The sequence below is a fragment of the Gopherus evgoodei genome, chromosome 22 (genome assembly GCF_007399415.2).
Source record: "Gopherus evgoodei ecotype Sinaloan lineage chromosome 22, rGopEvg1_v1.p, whole genome shotgun sequence".
NCBI classification, from domain to species: Eukaryota; Metazoa; Chordata; order Testudines; family Testudinidae; genus Gopherus; species Gopherus evgoodei.
The window spans coordinates 10,271,706-10,289,777 of NC_044343.1; the positions used below are offsets into that span (position 1 = coordinate 10,271,706).

At 53.3% G+C, this 18,072-nt stretch overlaps 1 protein-coding gene across 6 annotated transcripts in view; it reads left to right on the forward strand.

The window, feature by feature from the left end:
- Positions 1–15,792, forward strand: part of LINGO3 (leucine rich repeat and Ig domain containing 3) — a 109,543-nt gene extending 93,751 nt beyond the window's left edge. For 5 of the 6 annotated variants that reach the window (XM_030540646.1, XM_030540647.1, XM_030540643.1 and 2 more), the window contains one exon: positions 6,483–9,636. In XM_030540646.1, the coding sequence (XP_030396506.1) occupies positions 6,517–8,334 (1,818 nt within the window). In that variant the 5' untranslated portion in view covers positions 6,483–6,516 and the 3' untranslated portion in view covers positions 8,335–9,636. Of the gene's footprint in view, positions 1–6,482; positions 9,637–12,676 lie in introns of those variants that run through there. The other variant, XR_003997513.1, reaches the window with a different exon arrangement.
- Positions 15,793–18,072: the final 2,280 nt, after the last annotated feature.

The window sequence follows — 18,072 nt, forward strand, 5'->3', positions numbered from 1 at the left end:
CCTCAGCCCCTGCCCCAAACTCAGACCGATACTCCTCCCCAGGAGCCTTCGCCCCAGGCCAAACCTTTGGGTCATGGGATACATTCTGACGCAGAAGGGAGAGCACCCCCTGCTGCGTCCCCAGCACCAGTCTCTGGAGCACCCACAAGCAGTGCAGAGGTGCGAGAACCTGCTCCCCTGCATGGGGGCGTGGCCACCTTCGGTGCAAGCTGATTCTTCCGACTGCCTTCAAACCCAGCCCTGCATAGACCTTCCAGGGAGGCCAGCCCCAAGGTAGCAAACAGACCATTGACTGGCAGTGCCCTCGTCTGCGAGGAAGGGACAGGATCCCTTGGCCAGCTGGAGATGGGGAAAGACGCTGATGCTTCCACTAAGGCCCTGAGACTGGAGACAAAGTGTGGGTGGAGCCATGAGTATCTGTGGTTGATTGAAGGTAGCTCCACTCAGCTGTTGGACCCATCGCTGGGCACTGGGGCAAGCAGACCCCTCTGGTGGGTGCCTGCTCCTTGCACCAGCTCCCTGGCTCCTACGCCCTCCCGTTGCACCACCACTGCCAATAGATAATTGCCTGTTACGCAGCTAGCAAAGCAGGCAGCTTTCCGACTGCCTCCCCTCAGGCAACCTGCCAGTGCCCCCGTTCCCCAGCATTCCTCTCCCCTGCCTTGACTGTTCTGCTCACAGGTAATGAGGAGAAGCAAAGAGGTTTTAAATACAAAGCTGCTTATAAACCAGAGGTGGAGGGATGGAGTTTCTCCTCCATCAGCAGCCTGCTAGATTCCCCTGCATTCAAATTCGTGCAGCAGCTGCCGCTAAAATAGCACATTTCTGTGCTGGTGAAGGGCATTGGATGGACAGCCTGGGTGAGTCACGGCCTCCATTGACCAGCACTGGGTGCAGCTGAGGCTGTGTGCTTCATGCCTATCTCAGAGCACCCACCTCCAGGGTGGAAGGGCCGCCCGGGGCCCATGCCCGCCTTGTCCTCTCTGCTGGGCCTGGCGAGGAGGGCTGGTTCGTGCCAGCAGGGGAGGTGGTTTTAGTGAGATGGGGTAACAGTGTCAAAGGTGCCTATGCCCCCTTTCAAATGGGACTTCTCTAGGCTGCTAACTACCAGTCCTTAACTCTCGTTGGTTTGCAGTTCTGGTTTTTTCAGGTCATCAGGAGCCTAAAGCCGCAGCCAGGAGCCAGAAATCAATGGGAGTTGGGTGCTTGGGTGTTTTTGAAAATCCCACTGGGGCTAGATTCACAAAGAACCTTGGGTGAGGGAGCCCCCCACTGGGATGTCCCATAGCTGGTGGGTAGAGTGCTCCCCCGAGAGGGGGAAGAGGCTGCTTCAAAGCCTTTCTCCCCCTCAGGTGAAGGAGGAACTGGGAACCAGGGCTGTCTCCCAGGTGAGATCTGTAACCAGTGGGCTACAGGCAGTAGGGTGCTCTTCCTCCTCTGAGCACACTTACTGCAGGGACGTTGGCGCATTGTTCTGGGGCTTTGGGGTCTGGTCTCCAGGCCTGGGGCTGCAGGGCACACGTTCAGAGGCAGAACATAGGTGCTAAGGGAACGTTTAGCGCAATACTGGAAGCACCGAATGGGTTTAGGTGCCTACAGGGATCTTGGGGGCAGGCAGGGCTTTTGTGGAGCCCAGTGGGGGGCCTGATTCTGGGACTTACGCCCTTAAAGTGGCAGTTAGGTGCATAAGATGCATCTCTGGAACTTTAGGTGCCTAAATACCTTGAAACTCTGGGCCTAAATGCCTTTTGAAAATGGGCTCCTAACTCATATAGGTGCTTTTGAGAATGTTATCCACACACACACACGTCCTCTGGGACCCAGCCCAAGACACCGCCCCCCCTCACCCCCCAGCTCGTTCCACACTGAGGGAAAATAGCTGCAATCGTCGGATTGACTGTCGCGTTAGGGTGGGATTCTGCTCTCAATTGTGCCGGTGTAAACACAGCGTAGCCTCATTGATTCAAGCGGGCTCTTCATAGCTGCTGGGCTGCGGGCAGACGCTGCCACTTCATTAGCTAAATAGCAGCAGCTGGCTACGGATGCCTGTTTGACGAGCTTTGCAATGATGCGCCGTAGCGGGGTGTGTGTCCCGGGTACCAGATTTTTTAATGTGTCCTTTGCACAGTTTTGAATCCACAGCACTCCTGGGTCTTAAACCCCCTCCCATCACCCACTAACATATTAACCCTTAGGATACTGGATATTGTTATGATGTGCTGAGAGAGAGGCAGATTAGACAGTCAGGACCCAGCCCATAGTGGGCTCACATGGGTCCCTGGCCTAAAGCTGACTTTTGAGGTTCAAGTGATCCCCGAATGCTGAGTCACACAACTCAAGCCCTCCCGCTGCCCCAGGACCATGGATTGACTCCAACTTTGCCCCATACTGGACAGCTCAGGGATGCTCTGGGAACCTTGTTCTGGACCTGGGCTGAGGCTGGCGCTCATAGCGCAACCTGTAAGCACACATGCCTCCTGGGAGCGGGGGGGTCCCAGTGAACACCCCCCCAGCTACCAGAGTCATCGAACTCTCAGCACTCTGCTTGGCCTCGCCTGCCACGCAGTGTCTCATTTTCGACCCAAATGCCTGTTTCAGAGTAGCAGCCGTGCTAGTCTGTATCCTCAAAAAGAACAGGAGTCCTTGTGGCACCTTAGAGACTAACAAATTTATCTGAGCATAAGATTTCGTGGGCTAAAACCCACTCGATCTGATGCATGGAATGGAAAATACAGTAGATAGATAGATAGATAGATAGATAGATAGATAGATAGATAGATAGATGGGGTGGATGGAGCTAGATAGATAGATAATGTACACAGAGAACATGAAACAATAGGTGTTACCATCCACACTCTAACGAGAGTGATCAGTTAAGGTGAACTATTACCAGCAGGAGAGGGGGAAAGAACTGTTTGTAATCAAAATGGCCCATTTCCAGCAGTTGACAAGAAAGTGTGAGGAACCATAGGGAGGAAAAATAAACATGGGGAAATAGTTTTACTTTGTGTAATGGCCCATCCACTCCCAGTTTTTATTCAAGCCTAATTTAATGGTGTCCAATTGGCAGATTAATTCCAATTCAGCAGTCTCTCATTGGGGTCTGGTTTTGAAGTTTTTTTGCTGGAATATTACACCTTTGAGGGCTGTAATCTAGTGACCAGGGAGGTTGAAGTGTTCTCCAACTGTTCTCTTCATGCCTGTGGGGCTCATTAGGCCGGATCCAGCCCTGGTGTAATTCCGTTTTAGTCAGCAAAGCTAGGCCTGGCCCCTGGCGCCATCAGATAACCATGGGTGAGTGGTACCACGGTGGCCAAGAGTTGGCCCGGCTGCGCTACATGGTAGATCCCAGGTATTTATCGAAGGTAGCAGCCCACAGCTGCACAACCCCGGCACACAGAAATGGGGGCAGCTCGTTAATGGACTGTCAGCTGGAGCGGGGAGAGCCAGTTAGAGAAGGAGGGGCTGCCAATAGGAAATGACTGAAAGAGACAAGAAGAGTAAGCCAGGCAGACAGGCTCGTAAGCCAGATGTCAGCAAAGAAAGGAGTGGCTGGATCTGTCAGGGCTCCCAGGGGAGGGGGGTGGAGAAGGGCCAGGCTGCACTAGGCTGGAGACTCAGGTTGGGCTCCCCGCTGCACCAGGCGACACAGCTTTTGGGAGGACCCCGGGCTGGGAAGGGAGGGTGTACCGTGAACCTTGTGATGGCTCCTTCGAGGCTCGGCAAGCACAGACTCGCCAGCCTGTCCTCGCGTGCATTGAAGGTGTTTAATTCGATTTTCACAGCTCCAAGCTGTCAGGTACGTTGACCCTACCAATAAATTGATTGCAAACTACTGTGATGAGTAGCAGCCATCTGGGACAGGGGCTCTCTGTTCACTCTGTGTCTGTACAGCACCTAGCACTATGGTGTAAAATATCACAGCAGATCATTAATTCTGCACCAATGTAAAATTAGGCTCCTCACTCCATTACCTCTGCCAAGCGCTCAGGGGAGCTTTGCCTTTTGTCCGGAAGGTTCACAAACTCCAGCTCTGGTGACCTGGCCAACGAGGGAATAGCCAGTAACCACTAAACTCTTTATATGAATGGAGGGGGAAGCACGGTCTAGTGGGTAGTGAAGTGGGGGGGGAGGGATAGCCTGCTAAACCCAGAGTTGTGAGTTCAATCCTTGAGGGGACCATTTGGTGAACTGGGGTAAAAATCTGGGGATTGGTCCTGCTTTGAACAGGGGGTTGGACTCGATACCTCCTGAGGTCCCTTCCAACCCTGAGATTCTCTGAACTCTGTGACATGGCCAACTGCTGAGTTACAGGCCTGCCCCGGCCAGGGACCCAGCGAATCACTCCAGCTTTCTGCACCTCACTTCCCCGGGGCTGTAAAATGGAGCTAATCACACCTGCCGGGTGTGAGGTCTAATTACAGTGTGTAAAGCATTGTGAGATAGACAGATGGGTGCTGGCAGGGAAAGGGCAAAGGATCTGGAAGCGAGGGAGGGCGAAAGACCAGAAGAAAAAAATGGGTTGGGGAGGATGCAGAGGAGTGCAGAGAAAAATTAAGTTGATAAAAAATTCTAATCCCTACAAAACGGGGACAGGTTCATCAGTTGGAGGATGAATGGAGGAGGCTAAGTCCTGTGCATTATAATTCAGAGGTCAGAGATTGGTAGTAATCTCTAATCTACAAAGAATGAATTGTACAATCTGCAAGCTTCCTAATCCAAACTCTGACAAGGACGCCTCTGACCCACACTGTGCGAACAGCCTGTGCATGCTGTGTCTTGCAGGAAAACACACACACACACCCCTGCATCACACTGGGAGTGCTGTGGGACCAAGGTGGGGCAGGAGGGCAGAGCCATTCAGTGCACCAGTCACACCACTTACAACTTACACACACACACAACATTCACTCCCTCTGTGTTAGGATAATAACAGGCCGCGTCTACACTATGGCTGCTGAGCAGCAGAGATATGGAGCTGTAGCAGTGCTCCTGTCGCACCATAGTGTAGATGGTTCTTACAGTGATGGAAGGTTTCCCCCCCCCAGCATTAGATAATCCACTTCTCTGAGCAGCAGTAGCTAGAGCAACAGCGTCTACACCAGGGATTTGGCCAGCATAGCTACAGTGCTCCGGAGATGTGAATTTTGACCTCTGAGCACCGTAGCGATGTTCAGCGGTGGCACCAGGCACCAGCGCTCCAGACGTCTCCCTGGGGTGGCACGCTTTGGGGGGCGCCCTGCCGGTCTCTGCAAGGGTGGCAGACAGGCAGCCTTCGGCGGCTTGCCTGTGGGAGGTCGGCCGGTACTGCAGATTCGGCGGCAATTTGGCGGTGGGTACACCAAAGCCGCAGGACCGGCAGACCTCCCATGTGTAAGCCAACAAATCCACAGGACCAGGGACCTCCCACAGGCAAGCCGCCGACTCCGCGGGACCGGGGACCTCCTGCAGGCAAGCCGCCGAAGGCTGCCTGACTGCCGTGCTTGGGGCAGCAAAAAAGCTAGAGCCGCCCCTGGCTATGTTGACGGCGTTAAGTTTGGACCAGGTCAGAGACCCAAATGTGTGCATCTGAAAACAGAGAAGCTTACTCTACGCACAGAAGTTGCGTCAATTTAACTGAAGGTGTGGTGTTAACTCAGCATGGGTACCCTGGTGCAACTTTGTGTGTGGGAACCGTCACATGAGTTTAAACCCACTTGCCCCAGTTTAGCTTCCCCTTCTGAAATGAACTTCAGGTAGAATTGCTATAAGAACGTCCACACTCAAAAGTTACACTGGTTTAACTGAATTGGTTTAACAGCAAAGCTTTTCCTAAACCATGAGGGCAGGGGACTGGACTTGATGATCTCTCGAGGTCCCTTCCAGTCCTAGAGTCTATGAATCTATAAACCAGTGCAACCTGTGTGTAGATGAGGCCTTATTCCAAAGGGGATCTTGAGAACAAGGGCTTTAGGGTTGCTGGGCCCCTGAGAACCATGACTTGGGACACACCCCTTTAAGGGTCAGACTCAGTTACCTGAATGACTCCATTAAATCAACCGTTATCCTGATGTGTACCAACTCAATGGCCAGCCCTGCCAGCCGCTGCATGGTCTGAAATAGGAATCAGTGCGGACTTGGTGGGGATAGATGGTCCTGAGTGCTAAACCTGCCTCTGCCGGGTGACCTTTTGCAAGTCGCTTTGCCTCCCTGTGCCTCAGTTTCCCCATCTTCAAAATAGTATTGACATTTCACAGCAGGTAAGGCTTATTTAATTCATGTGTGCATACAGCTTTGAATTCATCAAGTGCTAAGTATCGTTATTGAGGGGAGGTGAGGGGAGCATTAGAAGCCCTTGAGCGAAAGGTACTAATGCAGAGTGAAGTGTTGTTAAAGAACAACAGTGTGCAAAGCTGTCAGTTAGCCGGGCCTGGAGCTTCGCGGGAACTTATTAGCATCTCATGTGTTCAGTCGGTTAACACGGCTTCTGTCTTTCTCTTCAGATGCATGGGAGAATGGTAGAGTGACCATAAGATCATGCTCTACACGATGACATGTTGGCTTCCAGTCCTGGGCCTCCATTGGATTCTTCTGAGCACAGCCCCCATGGAGGCCTGCCCGGCACGCTGCGAGTGCGCTCCTCAGATCAAGTCCGTGGTGTGTCATCGCAAACGCCTCACCTCCATCCCCGAGGGGATCCCCACTGAGACCAAGATCCTGGAGCTCAGCAAGAACCGGATCCGCTGCCTGAACCCAGGGGACCTGTCCCCTTACCCTTTGCTGGAGGAACTCAATTTAAGTGAGAACATCATCGTCAGTGTGGAGCCTGGAGCCTTCAGCAACCTGTTTCACCTTCAGATCTTGCGGCTCCGAGGCAACCAGCTCAAGCTGATCCCTTCTGGAGTCTTCACCAAGCTGACCAATCTCACCCTCCTGGACATCAGCGAGAACAAAATAGTCATCCTGCTGGACTATATGTTCCAGGACCTGAGGAACCTGAAGAACCTGGAGGTGGGAGACAATGACTTGGTGTACATCTCCCAACGGGCTTTCTCTGGCCTCCTAGGCCTGGAGCGGCTGACCATAGAGAAATGCAACCTGACGGCCATCTCGGCCGAATCCCTTTCCTACCTCCAAAACTTGGAGGTCCTGCGGCTCCGACACCTCAGCATCTCCACGGTGGAAGATGGGAACTTCAGGAAGCTCTACAATCTCCTGCAACTGGAGATCGACAACTGGCCGCTGCTGGAGGACATCTCGCCCACCAGCTTCCAGGGCCTAAACCTCACGTCGCTTTCCATCACCTACACCAACATCACGGCAGTGCCCACGGCTGCCATGAGGAACTTGGTGTACCTCATGTTCCTGAATTTGTCTTATAACCCCATCAGCACTGTGCCCAAGGGCTCCTTCAAGGACCTCATCAGGCTGCGAGAGCTCCACATGGTGGGTGCCTCCTTGGTCTCCGTGGAGCCTCAAGCGTTCTCTGGCTTGAGGCAAATCCGCCTCCTCAACCTCTCCAACAATTTCCTCTCCACCCTGGAAGAAAGCACCTTCCATTCAGTGAACACGCTGGAGACGCTGCGTGTGGACAGGAACCCACTGGCCTGCGACTGCCGCCTCCTCTGGATCCTACAGCGCCGCAAGACGCTGAACTTCGATGGGCAGCAGCCCATGTGCTCTTCACCCCCTGAGATCCAGGGCAACGCCCTGCGTGACTTCCCAGACTCCATACTCTTTGAGTACTTCACCTGCCAAAAGCCCAAAATCAGGGACCGAAAGTTGCAGCACATAACTGCCCGTGAAGGGCAATCTGTCTCCTTCTTCTGCCGTGCAGACGGAGAGCCCATTCCTGCCATCATTTGGGTCTCCCCTCAGCACAGGATGATCACCACCAAGAGCACTGGGAGAGCCACCGTCCTGCCCGGGGGCACGTTGGAAATCCGCTTTGCCCAGGTCCAAGACAGTGGCACCTACATTTGCATCGCCAGCAATGCCGGAGGCAATGACACCTATTTTGCCACCTTGACAGTCAAGGGGCATCCCGTGGACGGCTCCCTTTATGCAAACCGGACCTTGTACCTCAGCGAGTTCAACGACACCTTCCACAACAACACACAAGTCTTCTTAAAGTTTACACTGGACCTCAAGACCATCCTGGTCTCCACGGCCATGGGCTGCATCACCTTCCTTGGGGTCGTGCTCTTCTGCTTCCTGCTCCTCTTTGTGTGGAGCCGGGGGCGGGGACAGCACAAAAACAACTTCACCGTGGAATATTCCTTCCGCAAAGTGGATGGCCCCACCACCACTGCCGGGCAGGGCAGCGCCAGGAAGTTCAACATGAAGATGATCTGAGTGGCTCCAAGAGGAGGGTGGTTCCTAGTCCAATGCCTGCCGCCAAATGGGGCCCTCCAAGGGCCAGGCAGGGGGTTGAAGCATCCTTCCTTTGTTTTCCAAGTGAGCACTTCATCTCCTCAGGTGGCTGCGCTTCCCTGAGGGTCGAGGCAGTAAAACTCATGGCGGAACCTAGCTGGGACATTGGCTCGATTTGACCACAAGGGCTTGGAAGCAACTGGGAGGAGCGAGTGTTTTTCCTCATTGGTCTTGCCACACAACTGAACTGGGGAGAAGCATCACTGGAAATGGCCCCAGGTGCCTCCCGGCGGCTTATTCTCATTTCTGAGCACACTCCCTTTCTTTGAGCTGTGAGGACCCCCCCCACGCCCAGGTCCCAGAGGACAAGAGGGGGCCAAGGAGGCATGCACAGCCCTTGTGGGTCAGGGCCTCACAATGGAGCTAAAATTCTTTTGTATCAACTATGCATTTTTCAGACCATGAGCAAGCAGTGTCTGGGCCCGGAGAACCGGCTTCCTTTTTTAAGAGACGATCTGGAATCCTTTGTCGGTTGTTGTTTATGGTTCGTTTTTAATTTGTTGTTTGTTTGTTTTTTTTAATGAATTTCCAACAGAAGTCTTCCTGTGCGACAAAGGACTAACCCACAGCGCAGAGCGAGGGCACACATGCTCCAACCGGCCTGGGCAGCTCGATCCAACACAGGGGAAGTGCTGTGCCTTGGATGAGTTCCTCTCAGCATTTGGAAGAAGGGGAAGCCTCTGAAGCTTGCAAACCCCAGCGCCCGGGGAGGGATCCTCCTGCACAAGCAATAATAACCCAACCTGACAGTCCCTTCCGGGCGTACGGGTCTGTGCAGGCATGAATGCCACCCCATTGGCGCTGAGCGGTATTTCACCAAAGCACATGGGCGTTCAAAGCCAGAGAACAGGCTGCTGGTTGTGGCGGCAGGAGAAACAGGAAGTGCAGCCCCTGTGAGTTACAGCCAGGCCTCTGAAGGCTCAGAGCCTCATTAGCTGGCCCACTTGTATGTGTCTGACTCAGCTGACGCTCTCCTGGGCTACATCGGGCTGTCTTGTGCATTCGCAGTGGCTACCTGCTTTTAGGCTGGGCCTGGCAGCAAATTCTGCCATGGTGGCAGGAGGCTGGGAGCTCTTACGGGGGGAAAGCCCGTCCCTACATCTCGAGAGGCGCAGAGGAAATCTCCACGGTAAAAAATGACACCAGACTGCGACCCTCGCTGCTGCTGGCCTCTCCGGTCTGTTCCATCCCTGCTGCTCCCCCAGGTCCCACCCCCACTCCATCTCTTCCCCCAAGACCCCACCCTCACCCTGCCTCTTCCTGCCCCTGCTCTGCCCCCTCCCCTGAGGCCCCACCCCTACACCACCTCTTCCCTTGAGGCCCTGTCCTTACCCCACCCCTGCTCTGCCCCCTCCCCTGAGGCCCCACCCCTACACCACCTCTTCCCTTGAGGCCCTGCCCTTACCCCACCCCTGCTCTGCCCCCTCTCCTGAGGTCCCACCCTCACTCCGCCTCTTCCTGCCCATGCTCCACCCCATCCCCGAGGCCCCAACCAGCCTGCCGCTCTCCACCCACCCCCAAGCCCCTCCCCAAGCCACCAAACAGCTGTTTGGTGGCAGCCGCATGGCAGAACAGCTGTTGGGCAGCGGCGCCTTCCAACAGCTGTGACTGGTGGGTGCTGAGCACCCATTATTTTTTCCATAGGTGCACCAGTTCCAGAGCACCCACAGGGTCAGTGCCTGCATGGGGAGAAGGAGGAGTCCCCCATTCCTGTTCTCAGTGGAGCTGCTCCCAGAGGACAGTGGGGTGGAGCTGGGCACACAGTGGGGAGGGATGATGAGGAGCTGCTCTGGCCTCCCTGTGGGGATGGAGGTCACTGTCCCCTGATCCTGTTGGGGGTAGAGGCCCTGTCACCCATCCTGCATGAAGGGGGGAATGTTTTATCTGGCCAGCATCTAACTGCCCAGCCGATTGTGCAGTTACCCAGGTTGCATCTATTGCCATGGCAACTGTGTGTGCAAATTAGGTGTGCACTTGTGCCTGCCCTGATTGGCAGGCACAAATGCACAGGCAGTTTGGAGACCCTTGACTCTCTGAGAAGGCACCCCCCTGTATCAAAAGAGGCTGCCCCCTAGTGGAAAAAGAGTCATCCTGACCTGTGCAGAGAGAACGCGAATGAGCCAGACACATTGAAACAGAGCGTCCGACCCACGCCGCAAGAGAGCGCGCCCGAGCTATGCAATCAGAGCCCCATCCAAAGCCTGGGCCATGGCAAGAAAGGGTCACCCCAAAAACCAACCTGTCTTTTATCCCAGCAATTTCCATTTAACCCACCAGCCGTCTGGTCCTTTGGCTTGCAAGCTCTGCAGAGCCTTCAGAGACCAGTGAGGCAGTGGAAAAACAATGCCAGATGTTCGTGTGTCTGTAGGGCTGTAACAAGGTTGGAAAATAAACAGCTATTTAAACAATAGTATAACACACACACACACACACACACACACACACCCTTAAGCACAGCATACTCCACTGCAGCGTTACCCTCCTCAATTAACACCGAAGGTCCTGGCCGTGTGTGCGCCCCTGGCCCGGACAGGGATAATCATTCTGGTTGATGCTCCATTTGTGCCACGACATTGTCTGTTCACAACGTGGCTGTTTGCATTGAAGTGAAAACATTGAACATGTCAGACAAAGCGCATCCATATGGCGGGAGTTTTTTTTCTTTTAAAGGAGCCCCCGGGAGGGGCGAGGAGGCATGTGACTAGTCCAGGTGGGCGTGAACTGGATTCGGGGTTTGCCAGGATCTGTGGGTGTTTAACAGCCCCACAGGGTGACGCTAAGGGGTGCCGGGACAGTCCCGGTGCTGCACCACTTCCCCACTGAAAGCCACATCTAAAGAGACAGCGGTTCCTTTACCGTGCAGCTGTCTCAGCAAGCCCATTTCATCAGGAAGGTGCCACTTCTGGCTCGTGGCTTTTTAGTCCCCTCCCTGCCTCTGGCTGTTTATTGTGACGCAGAGCTGGCTGGATACCAGTCACTGGCCACATTACTCATCCCATAATGTACCCGGCAAAATCATTCTGCTGGCTGGCTATATTAGTCATTTGGAAGGAGATGTTGCCTAGTGGTTAGAACAGCGTGGGCGTACCAGCTCCGCTGTCTGACCTCAGGGCAAACCATGTCCCCGCTCTTGTGCTTCATTTTATTCGTATGTAATAATCCCTGCTTATTAATGCTAATGTGGCATCTTCGACATGCCGGTCCCTTACAGAGGAGCGTGTAGGGTGCTGTGTGAACCTCAATTAATGATTTAGGGTGTGCAAAGCTCTTTGAGCTCCATGGAGGAAAAGCCCAAAATAAGGGCATTATAACATACTAGTTAGTATGTGCATGCACAGCACTGTCCTCTGCTGGATGGAATCAGAACTGAACCACTGAGCGTCATAGGCCCTATACTGCTAATGGAGATTTGCATTTAGCTTGAGTGGTAGAAGTCTGTGCTTCCGCAGCAGAAGCAGCTGGGGTCTATCGCCTCTGCGGCCTGAAGTCTTTAGTAGAGTTGTGCAAATAATGGATGGGGGGGGGGTTGGTTCACTGGCAGGTCTGAATTTTGGGGGGGTGAGGGTGAGGAATTAATTTCAAATCAAACCAAAAACAAAATTTTCAAAAATGTTACTGAATCACCAAGACAAAAAAACATGTTTTTAGTCAAAAGAAAACATTTTATTTTGACTATGCAAGGGTGTTTTTTTAATCCATTTTAAGGCAGTTTTCAAACAAAACATCATTTTGAACTGAAAAGGTTAAACCTTTTGACTTCTGCTGAATTTTTTTTTTTCCCCAACACAATCTAACTATGTGCTTTGGTGTGGCCAAATCTGCATTTTTCTTTTTTCCCACCACAAAAAAATGTTTTGGCTGAAAAGTTTCATTCAGTGCTAATCTTAAGTAGCCACAACATGCAGCATCAGGAGACATCTTTATCTGTTCTGATGGCTTTATCCCCCACTGGAAGTCCCAGGCCTCCTAGGGCTGTGATATTATTTCTCTCCCCCTGCCCCCCCCCCAAGCAACTGATGGTGATTGCCACAGATAGCGAATCCTCACGTCACATGGGGATCAGGAGCAGGCGGCAAAGGTCCGGAATACATGCAAAGAAGGTGCCCTTACTAATGAGGAACAAGGAAGGAATATAGAGATGATGGGCCTGATACTGCTGCTTTGAAGTCAACAGCACCAGAGGCATCAGAGGAAGCAGGACTGGGCCCAGAATCCCATGCTGGCATGAGTCATCTGTGCAATATTCGTCAATTTCACTTTGCAGATTTTGTCTGTGATTCCTGGCCAGAAAGGATCCACCACGCAGCACAGCCAATGGTTGCTCTCGTCCATGCTCACTGAGGGAAGAGGGGATGGAGGACTGGAGCTCTGCTCTTCATCTGTTTTTAAATCATGTCATTTCCACCCCCCCTTCCTTTTTTTTTTTTTGAAAAAATGGAAGCATAAAGAAGTCAAATCTCTTAGAGCAAATTTGCACACCTGGGTACTCCCCACTGAGTACAACCTCGAAGCCAGAGGCTGTGCCTTGCACTGGGGAATCTCAGCTCCCGCTGCTGCTGCAGATGCAGCACTACAACTCATCTAGCCCATTATACGTGCGTTGCAGTGTGCAGACCTTGCACAATCATTTTCACAAGCATGGGCCCGTGCAAACTGTTCCTAAGGGCAGCAGGAGTCACTGTGAACGGGACAGGGGGGAGGGGTCAGGCGCCCTGGGGTGTTGGTGGGTGACCTTGGTGAATGCATGTCCCCTCTGTATATGTGTGTCAGTTCTGCATCTGTGATCCAGGGATTGTGACAACCTATCCGGGGTGTGTGGGAGAAGCAGAACCTCGTGCATGTTTTGGAACGAATTTTGTAATGGCTCTTGGAGAAAACCAAAGATCGTGGCTTGTCTGTGCCTTGCGGGCACTCCTCGAGACAGCGCCTCCGTCCAGGAGCTGACGTGCGACGTGGTGTTATCGCTATGTTCAGCCCCATGAACGGCTCCTGGAGGAGGTGTTAACAAAGCCCATGATAAATTGTAGGCATAAATATACATGGAAATTGTAGGCATAAATATACATGCAAATTAACACACGTGTGTGGCATACAGTACCAGCCCCGTGCGAGTGCCTGCTCCTGTCCCTGCTGCTCTGTACCAAGGCCCTCAGGAGACTCTATCCTCCCCCCGCCCACCATCACAGACTTGCTCTGCGAACATTCACACAAGAGATGTGGGTTTCTTGGCTCCCCTGGTGGATTAAAACAAGTCTTGGATGCTGAGGTGCCCCCAGGAAGGGGCCTGGGAGGCCTGATGCCCTCTGTCCTGGGGCAGGTGGGCGGCTTTTTGCCCCCCTCCTTTGTTTTCACTGGTTTTTTCCTCTCCCCTTTCTCTTAAGCCCTTATGTGTTTTCTCCCCCTCTCTTCAGTCTGGGTGCTGCATCCCCTCAGGCAGCGGCAGCAGGGCTAGTCCATGCCACACACACTTGCCCGGCAGCGGCTACCCCAGCTGAAAGGCCTGGGAGTGGGAAGGCAGCTTTCCTGACTGACTCAGACCCTCCCACCCAGACATGCTGGCCTGGGGGTGGTGCACCTGGAGTGGATCAGGGTGAGCAGCAGACCCCGGAGCTGCGTGCCCAGGGGCACAGGGACCCTGCCCGGATGTTATTTTGCGAACGTGTTCTAGGCACAAGAGGTTTGACAATTTAATCCTAAAAGGCCATAGAGACACAGGGCCAGATTCCTTTCTGGATGAAATCCACTGGCCTCAGTGAAGTTACAGCCGAGATGAATCTGCCCATTAACAGAGCCCACGCAGACAATATTATGGAACCCACAAGGGTCACAACAAAGAGTGAGGTCAAGCCAAAGAATCAAACTGCCTGACTGGTTCATCGGAGACACTGAGATCAGAGATGGACAAGACCTTGTCTGTCTCCTGCACCCTGTGGGCTAACGGGTCTCCTCTCCAAAGTAATGTGGCTTCTGTCCCCTGCCTGGGGACCCTGTGTGTTCCCCACTGCTCACCCTGTGTCCCATTCCACCCTGCCACTCCCAGTGCTGCCCTAGGGTGAGGAAGGTCAGGAACAGGAACCAGCCCTGAAGAGCACCCGCAAACATCTGGGAAGGCAGCCATGACTAGGACCTGAAAAGCGATGGGCATATGGGGGACTGTGCCGCAATCCAGCAGTTGCTCTGTGGGTCCATGTCCCTCCCCAATGCCTTCAGTCCTCGGAGACTGGGACATCAGCATCAGACCCTCCCAGAGGCGAGCGGGATCCACCTTCAGATTCTCCCGAATGACTTACCCCGTTAGAAATTAAATATTCCACCTCGGTATGTGACGCTTTGTCATTGTCCCTCTCTGAGGCTTGCCCTGACACCAGGGGAAGCCCACATCTCTACTGTGTCCATATGGCCGGTAGCCAGTTAGCAAAGAGGCAACCCACAGAGCAGGGGTGGGTGGTGTCTTTCTTCAGCTGCCACCACAATGGCATGGAACTGGTTAGGGGGATCATCCCCAGTTACAACCAGAAGCCCCCACCCGCCTCGTAGCCACATCACCCCCTACTCAGCCGCTGCCTGCAGGCTCCCAGGCACCCGAGATGCCGGTGCGCCCATTTGAGAGGTTCCAGTGCCCAGCCTGGATTGAGAAGCCAGAAACGTGGGGCAGGGAGGGAATTCTGTCCCAGATTGGACTGGGACTGACTAGCAGAAGACATGAATGAGCTGGATGTGTGATGCAGCTGCAAAGGGGCACATATGACCCAGGCTACCACAGCGAGTGGGAGCCCCTCGATCCATTTCCCCTGGCCATGACACCTGGTCACACCCGCAGCCCCAACGGCCAAATTGCAGGCAGCAGCACCCAGATACCAACAGACCCATGTCACAGTGACAAGCAGAACAGTGGGGCTGACCCCACACCCACACTGGATTGGGGGTAGCGCCCAAACGTTGTGGCTCGAGTCCCTCTCTGCAATGGTCTAATGAGAACCTCCCACACAAACAGCCCCAAGCTGTGACATTCAGTTCCTACGCCACAGCTGCCCACCTGACCTCTGATGCCAACACGGCTTTCTTTCCTTGGCCCCTTCTTCTGGTCAGCACTAGTCAGCCCCTGCTGAAAATGCCAACTTGTCTGCCATTGGGCTGCCAGCTGCTGGTAGCCGCCTGCAAGCTTTTCCTCCCCACCACTGCACCCTCCTCCAGCCCAGAGCCCCTTCGCACGCTCATCTGACACCCCCCGCCCCGCCACACCAGAGAGCTATGCATGCCACGTTGTGTCAGGAGTCCATGTTCAGTGGCTGGGGCTTTTAGGGGATGGGATGAAAACCTAAGCGCTGAGCAGCTCCGGATGGGTCCTATGGAAGGCCTTGTGCACATGGATCAGGCACCGTTTTCTGTGTAACAAGCATGTGAAATACACCTGAGAAAAGCAACGGCTCCCGTGTCATTTTTATTCTTCCCCCTCTACGGAGCGACGCATGAGAAAGGCAGAATCGATGGCTAATGGCCTGTAAATGGGGTGCAGCTGCAACTGGCCAGACCCTGAGCACCCCAGAGCTTGCGACTGTAAAGATCCAGAGGGTTTGAGTTTTAAGCCCATTTCTGGGGAAGGGGCTCCCAAGGCAGGGTCTGAAATCTGCACTCAATCACATCAGCATGAATCTGAGTCTGGGCCTCTCTTGTTCTGGCTAGCAGGAGTCGTTCCACTGCACTGCATGGACTTGCTCCAGGCTAAAGCTGGCATGAGCGAGGGGAATGGGTATGTCTACACACCACACTAAGCTCAGGCTCAGACTCAGGTTTTCACCGGAGCCCCTTTTCCGTCCACATGCAAATCAGTCTGACTCAGGTCAGCAAGCACTCAGGCCCCACGTCCCAAGACCCTGCTAGAGGGGTGAGTCGGCGCCCAAGTCGTGCTCTGACTTGGGTCCAAGCCCTGTTACTCTGCAGTGTGGACGCAGCTCAAGTTACAGCCCCGAGTCAGAAGGGCTGGGAAGTACCATCTGGACCTGTTTGCACAGCTGTGAGACCCGGATCCAGCGATTGTAAGGCCCAGTTCACAATGCAGCGCGAGCTTGGAAACACCAAGTCCACAAGCCCAGGTGGGCTCAGAGTGCAATATAGATCAGGGGTAGGCAACCTATGGCATATGTGCCGAAGGCGGCACACAAGCTGATTTTCAGTGGCACTCGCACTGCCAGGGTCCTGGCCACTGGTCCAGGGGTGGGGGCGCTCTGCATTTTAATTTTATTTTAGATGAAGCTTCTTAAACATTTGAAAAACCTTATTTACTTTACATACAACAATAGTTTAATTATACATCATAGACTTATAGAAAGAGACCTTTTAAAAACGTTAAAATGTCTGACTGGCACGCGAAACCTTACATTATAGTGAATAAATGAACACTCGGCACAGCACGTCTGAAAGGTTGCCGACCCCTGCTGTGGATATACTCTGACTCCAGCAGAGTGACTCCAGACTCACACCGCCCCGGCTGATAGCAGGATCTGCACCCCCGACAGAGCCATTGGGTCCCAGATCCCCAAAGGTGTTCAGGTGTCTAATGCCCACTGATTTCAATGGGATGTGGGCACCTTGACACCTCTGAGGCCCTGGGCCTAGCACCCTAACTTCGGTTATTGACACACGGCCAAGCATTTCCCCATTGGGTCACATGCATTTGTGATGGGTCTGGGGAAAGGGCTTGCTTCTGCATTGGCTCTCCCCAGAACCAGGAGATGGTCTCAGGGAGCACCTCATGACTCAGCATCTGCATTGCAAGCAGCACCTCACGGGGCAGGTTCGGGATTCAGGGGGACTTGGAGACAGGTGTCTCTGTACATCAGGACGGAAGCACGGCGGTAGAGGTGAGACCCTTGTTCTGCCGCTGCCCCTGCGCTGTGGATACACGGAGGCCATCGCTCTCCCAGGCTCTCTGTCTGCCACCTGCTATGATCCAGATCATCCCGTCTGAACTGCCAGGCCTAGTATCCAATTATTCAGCTATTGCAGTGTCAGCTGCTAAACATTACTGCAAACAAGAGACAGCCCAAACTCTCTTGACTGTTATGTGCCCTGCAGTAGCATCTAGGAGCCCCAGGCATGACCCAGGAGCCCATTACGCTCTGCGCTGTACAAACACAGACAAAGATGGTCCCTGCCCCAGACAGATTCCAATCTCAGCAATCTCTTGATTTAAATCCATCACTAGCTGGACACAAACAACTAATGAAGCATGAGAACATCATTATTCAGGGACACAGAGTTTAAGAAAGAGTTAACTGGCCCACTTTATATTAAAGTGGCACCTATAGATAGTTTGCTACTATTCCTGGTGGATTAATTAATTGCTATCAATTACCAGGTAATTATGCATGTCAGGTTTTTTAAGTACTTAATAGATGATGCTAAAACAAACTGTGGAAGGTAATAAACTGCATAGTAAGCCATGATGAATGCACATGTTGACAAGTTGCTACCACTGTTCATTTCTTATTAATAGAGTATTTACAAATATACCCTTAATATTCAACTAAAGTGGCACCACGTTACCTCTTCTACTTGCAAGGAATCAGGAGGTTACTAAAGGGTTCACACACACATCACCCTCCCCCGGGTGGGCCAGGCCCAGCTTGCTGCTGACTCCTTTGCACATTTACCCATTTT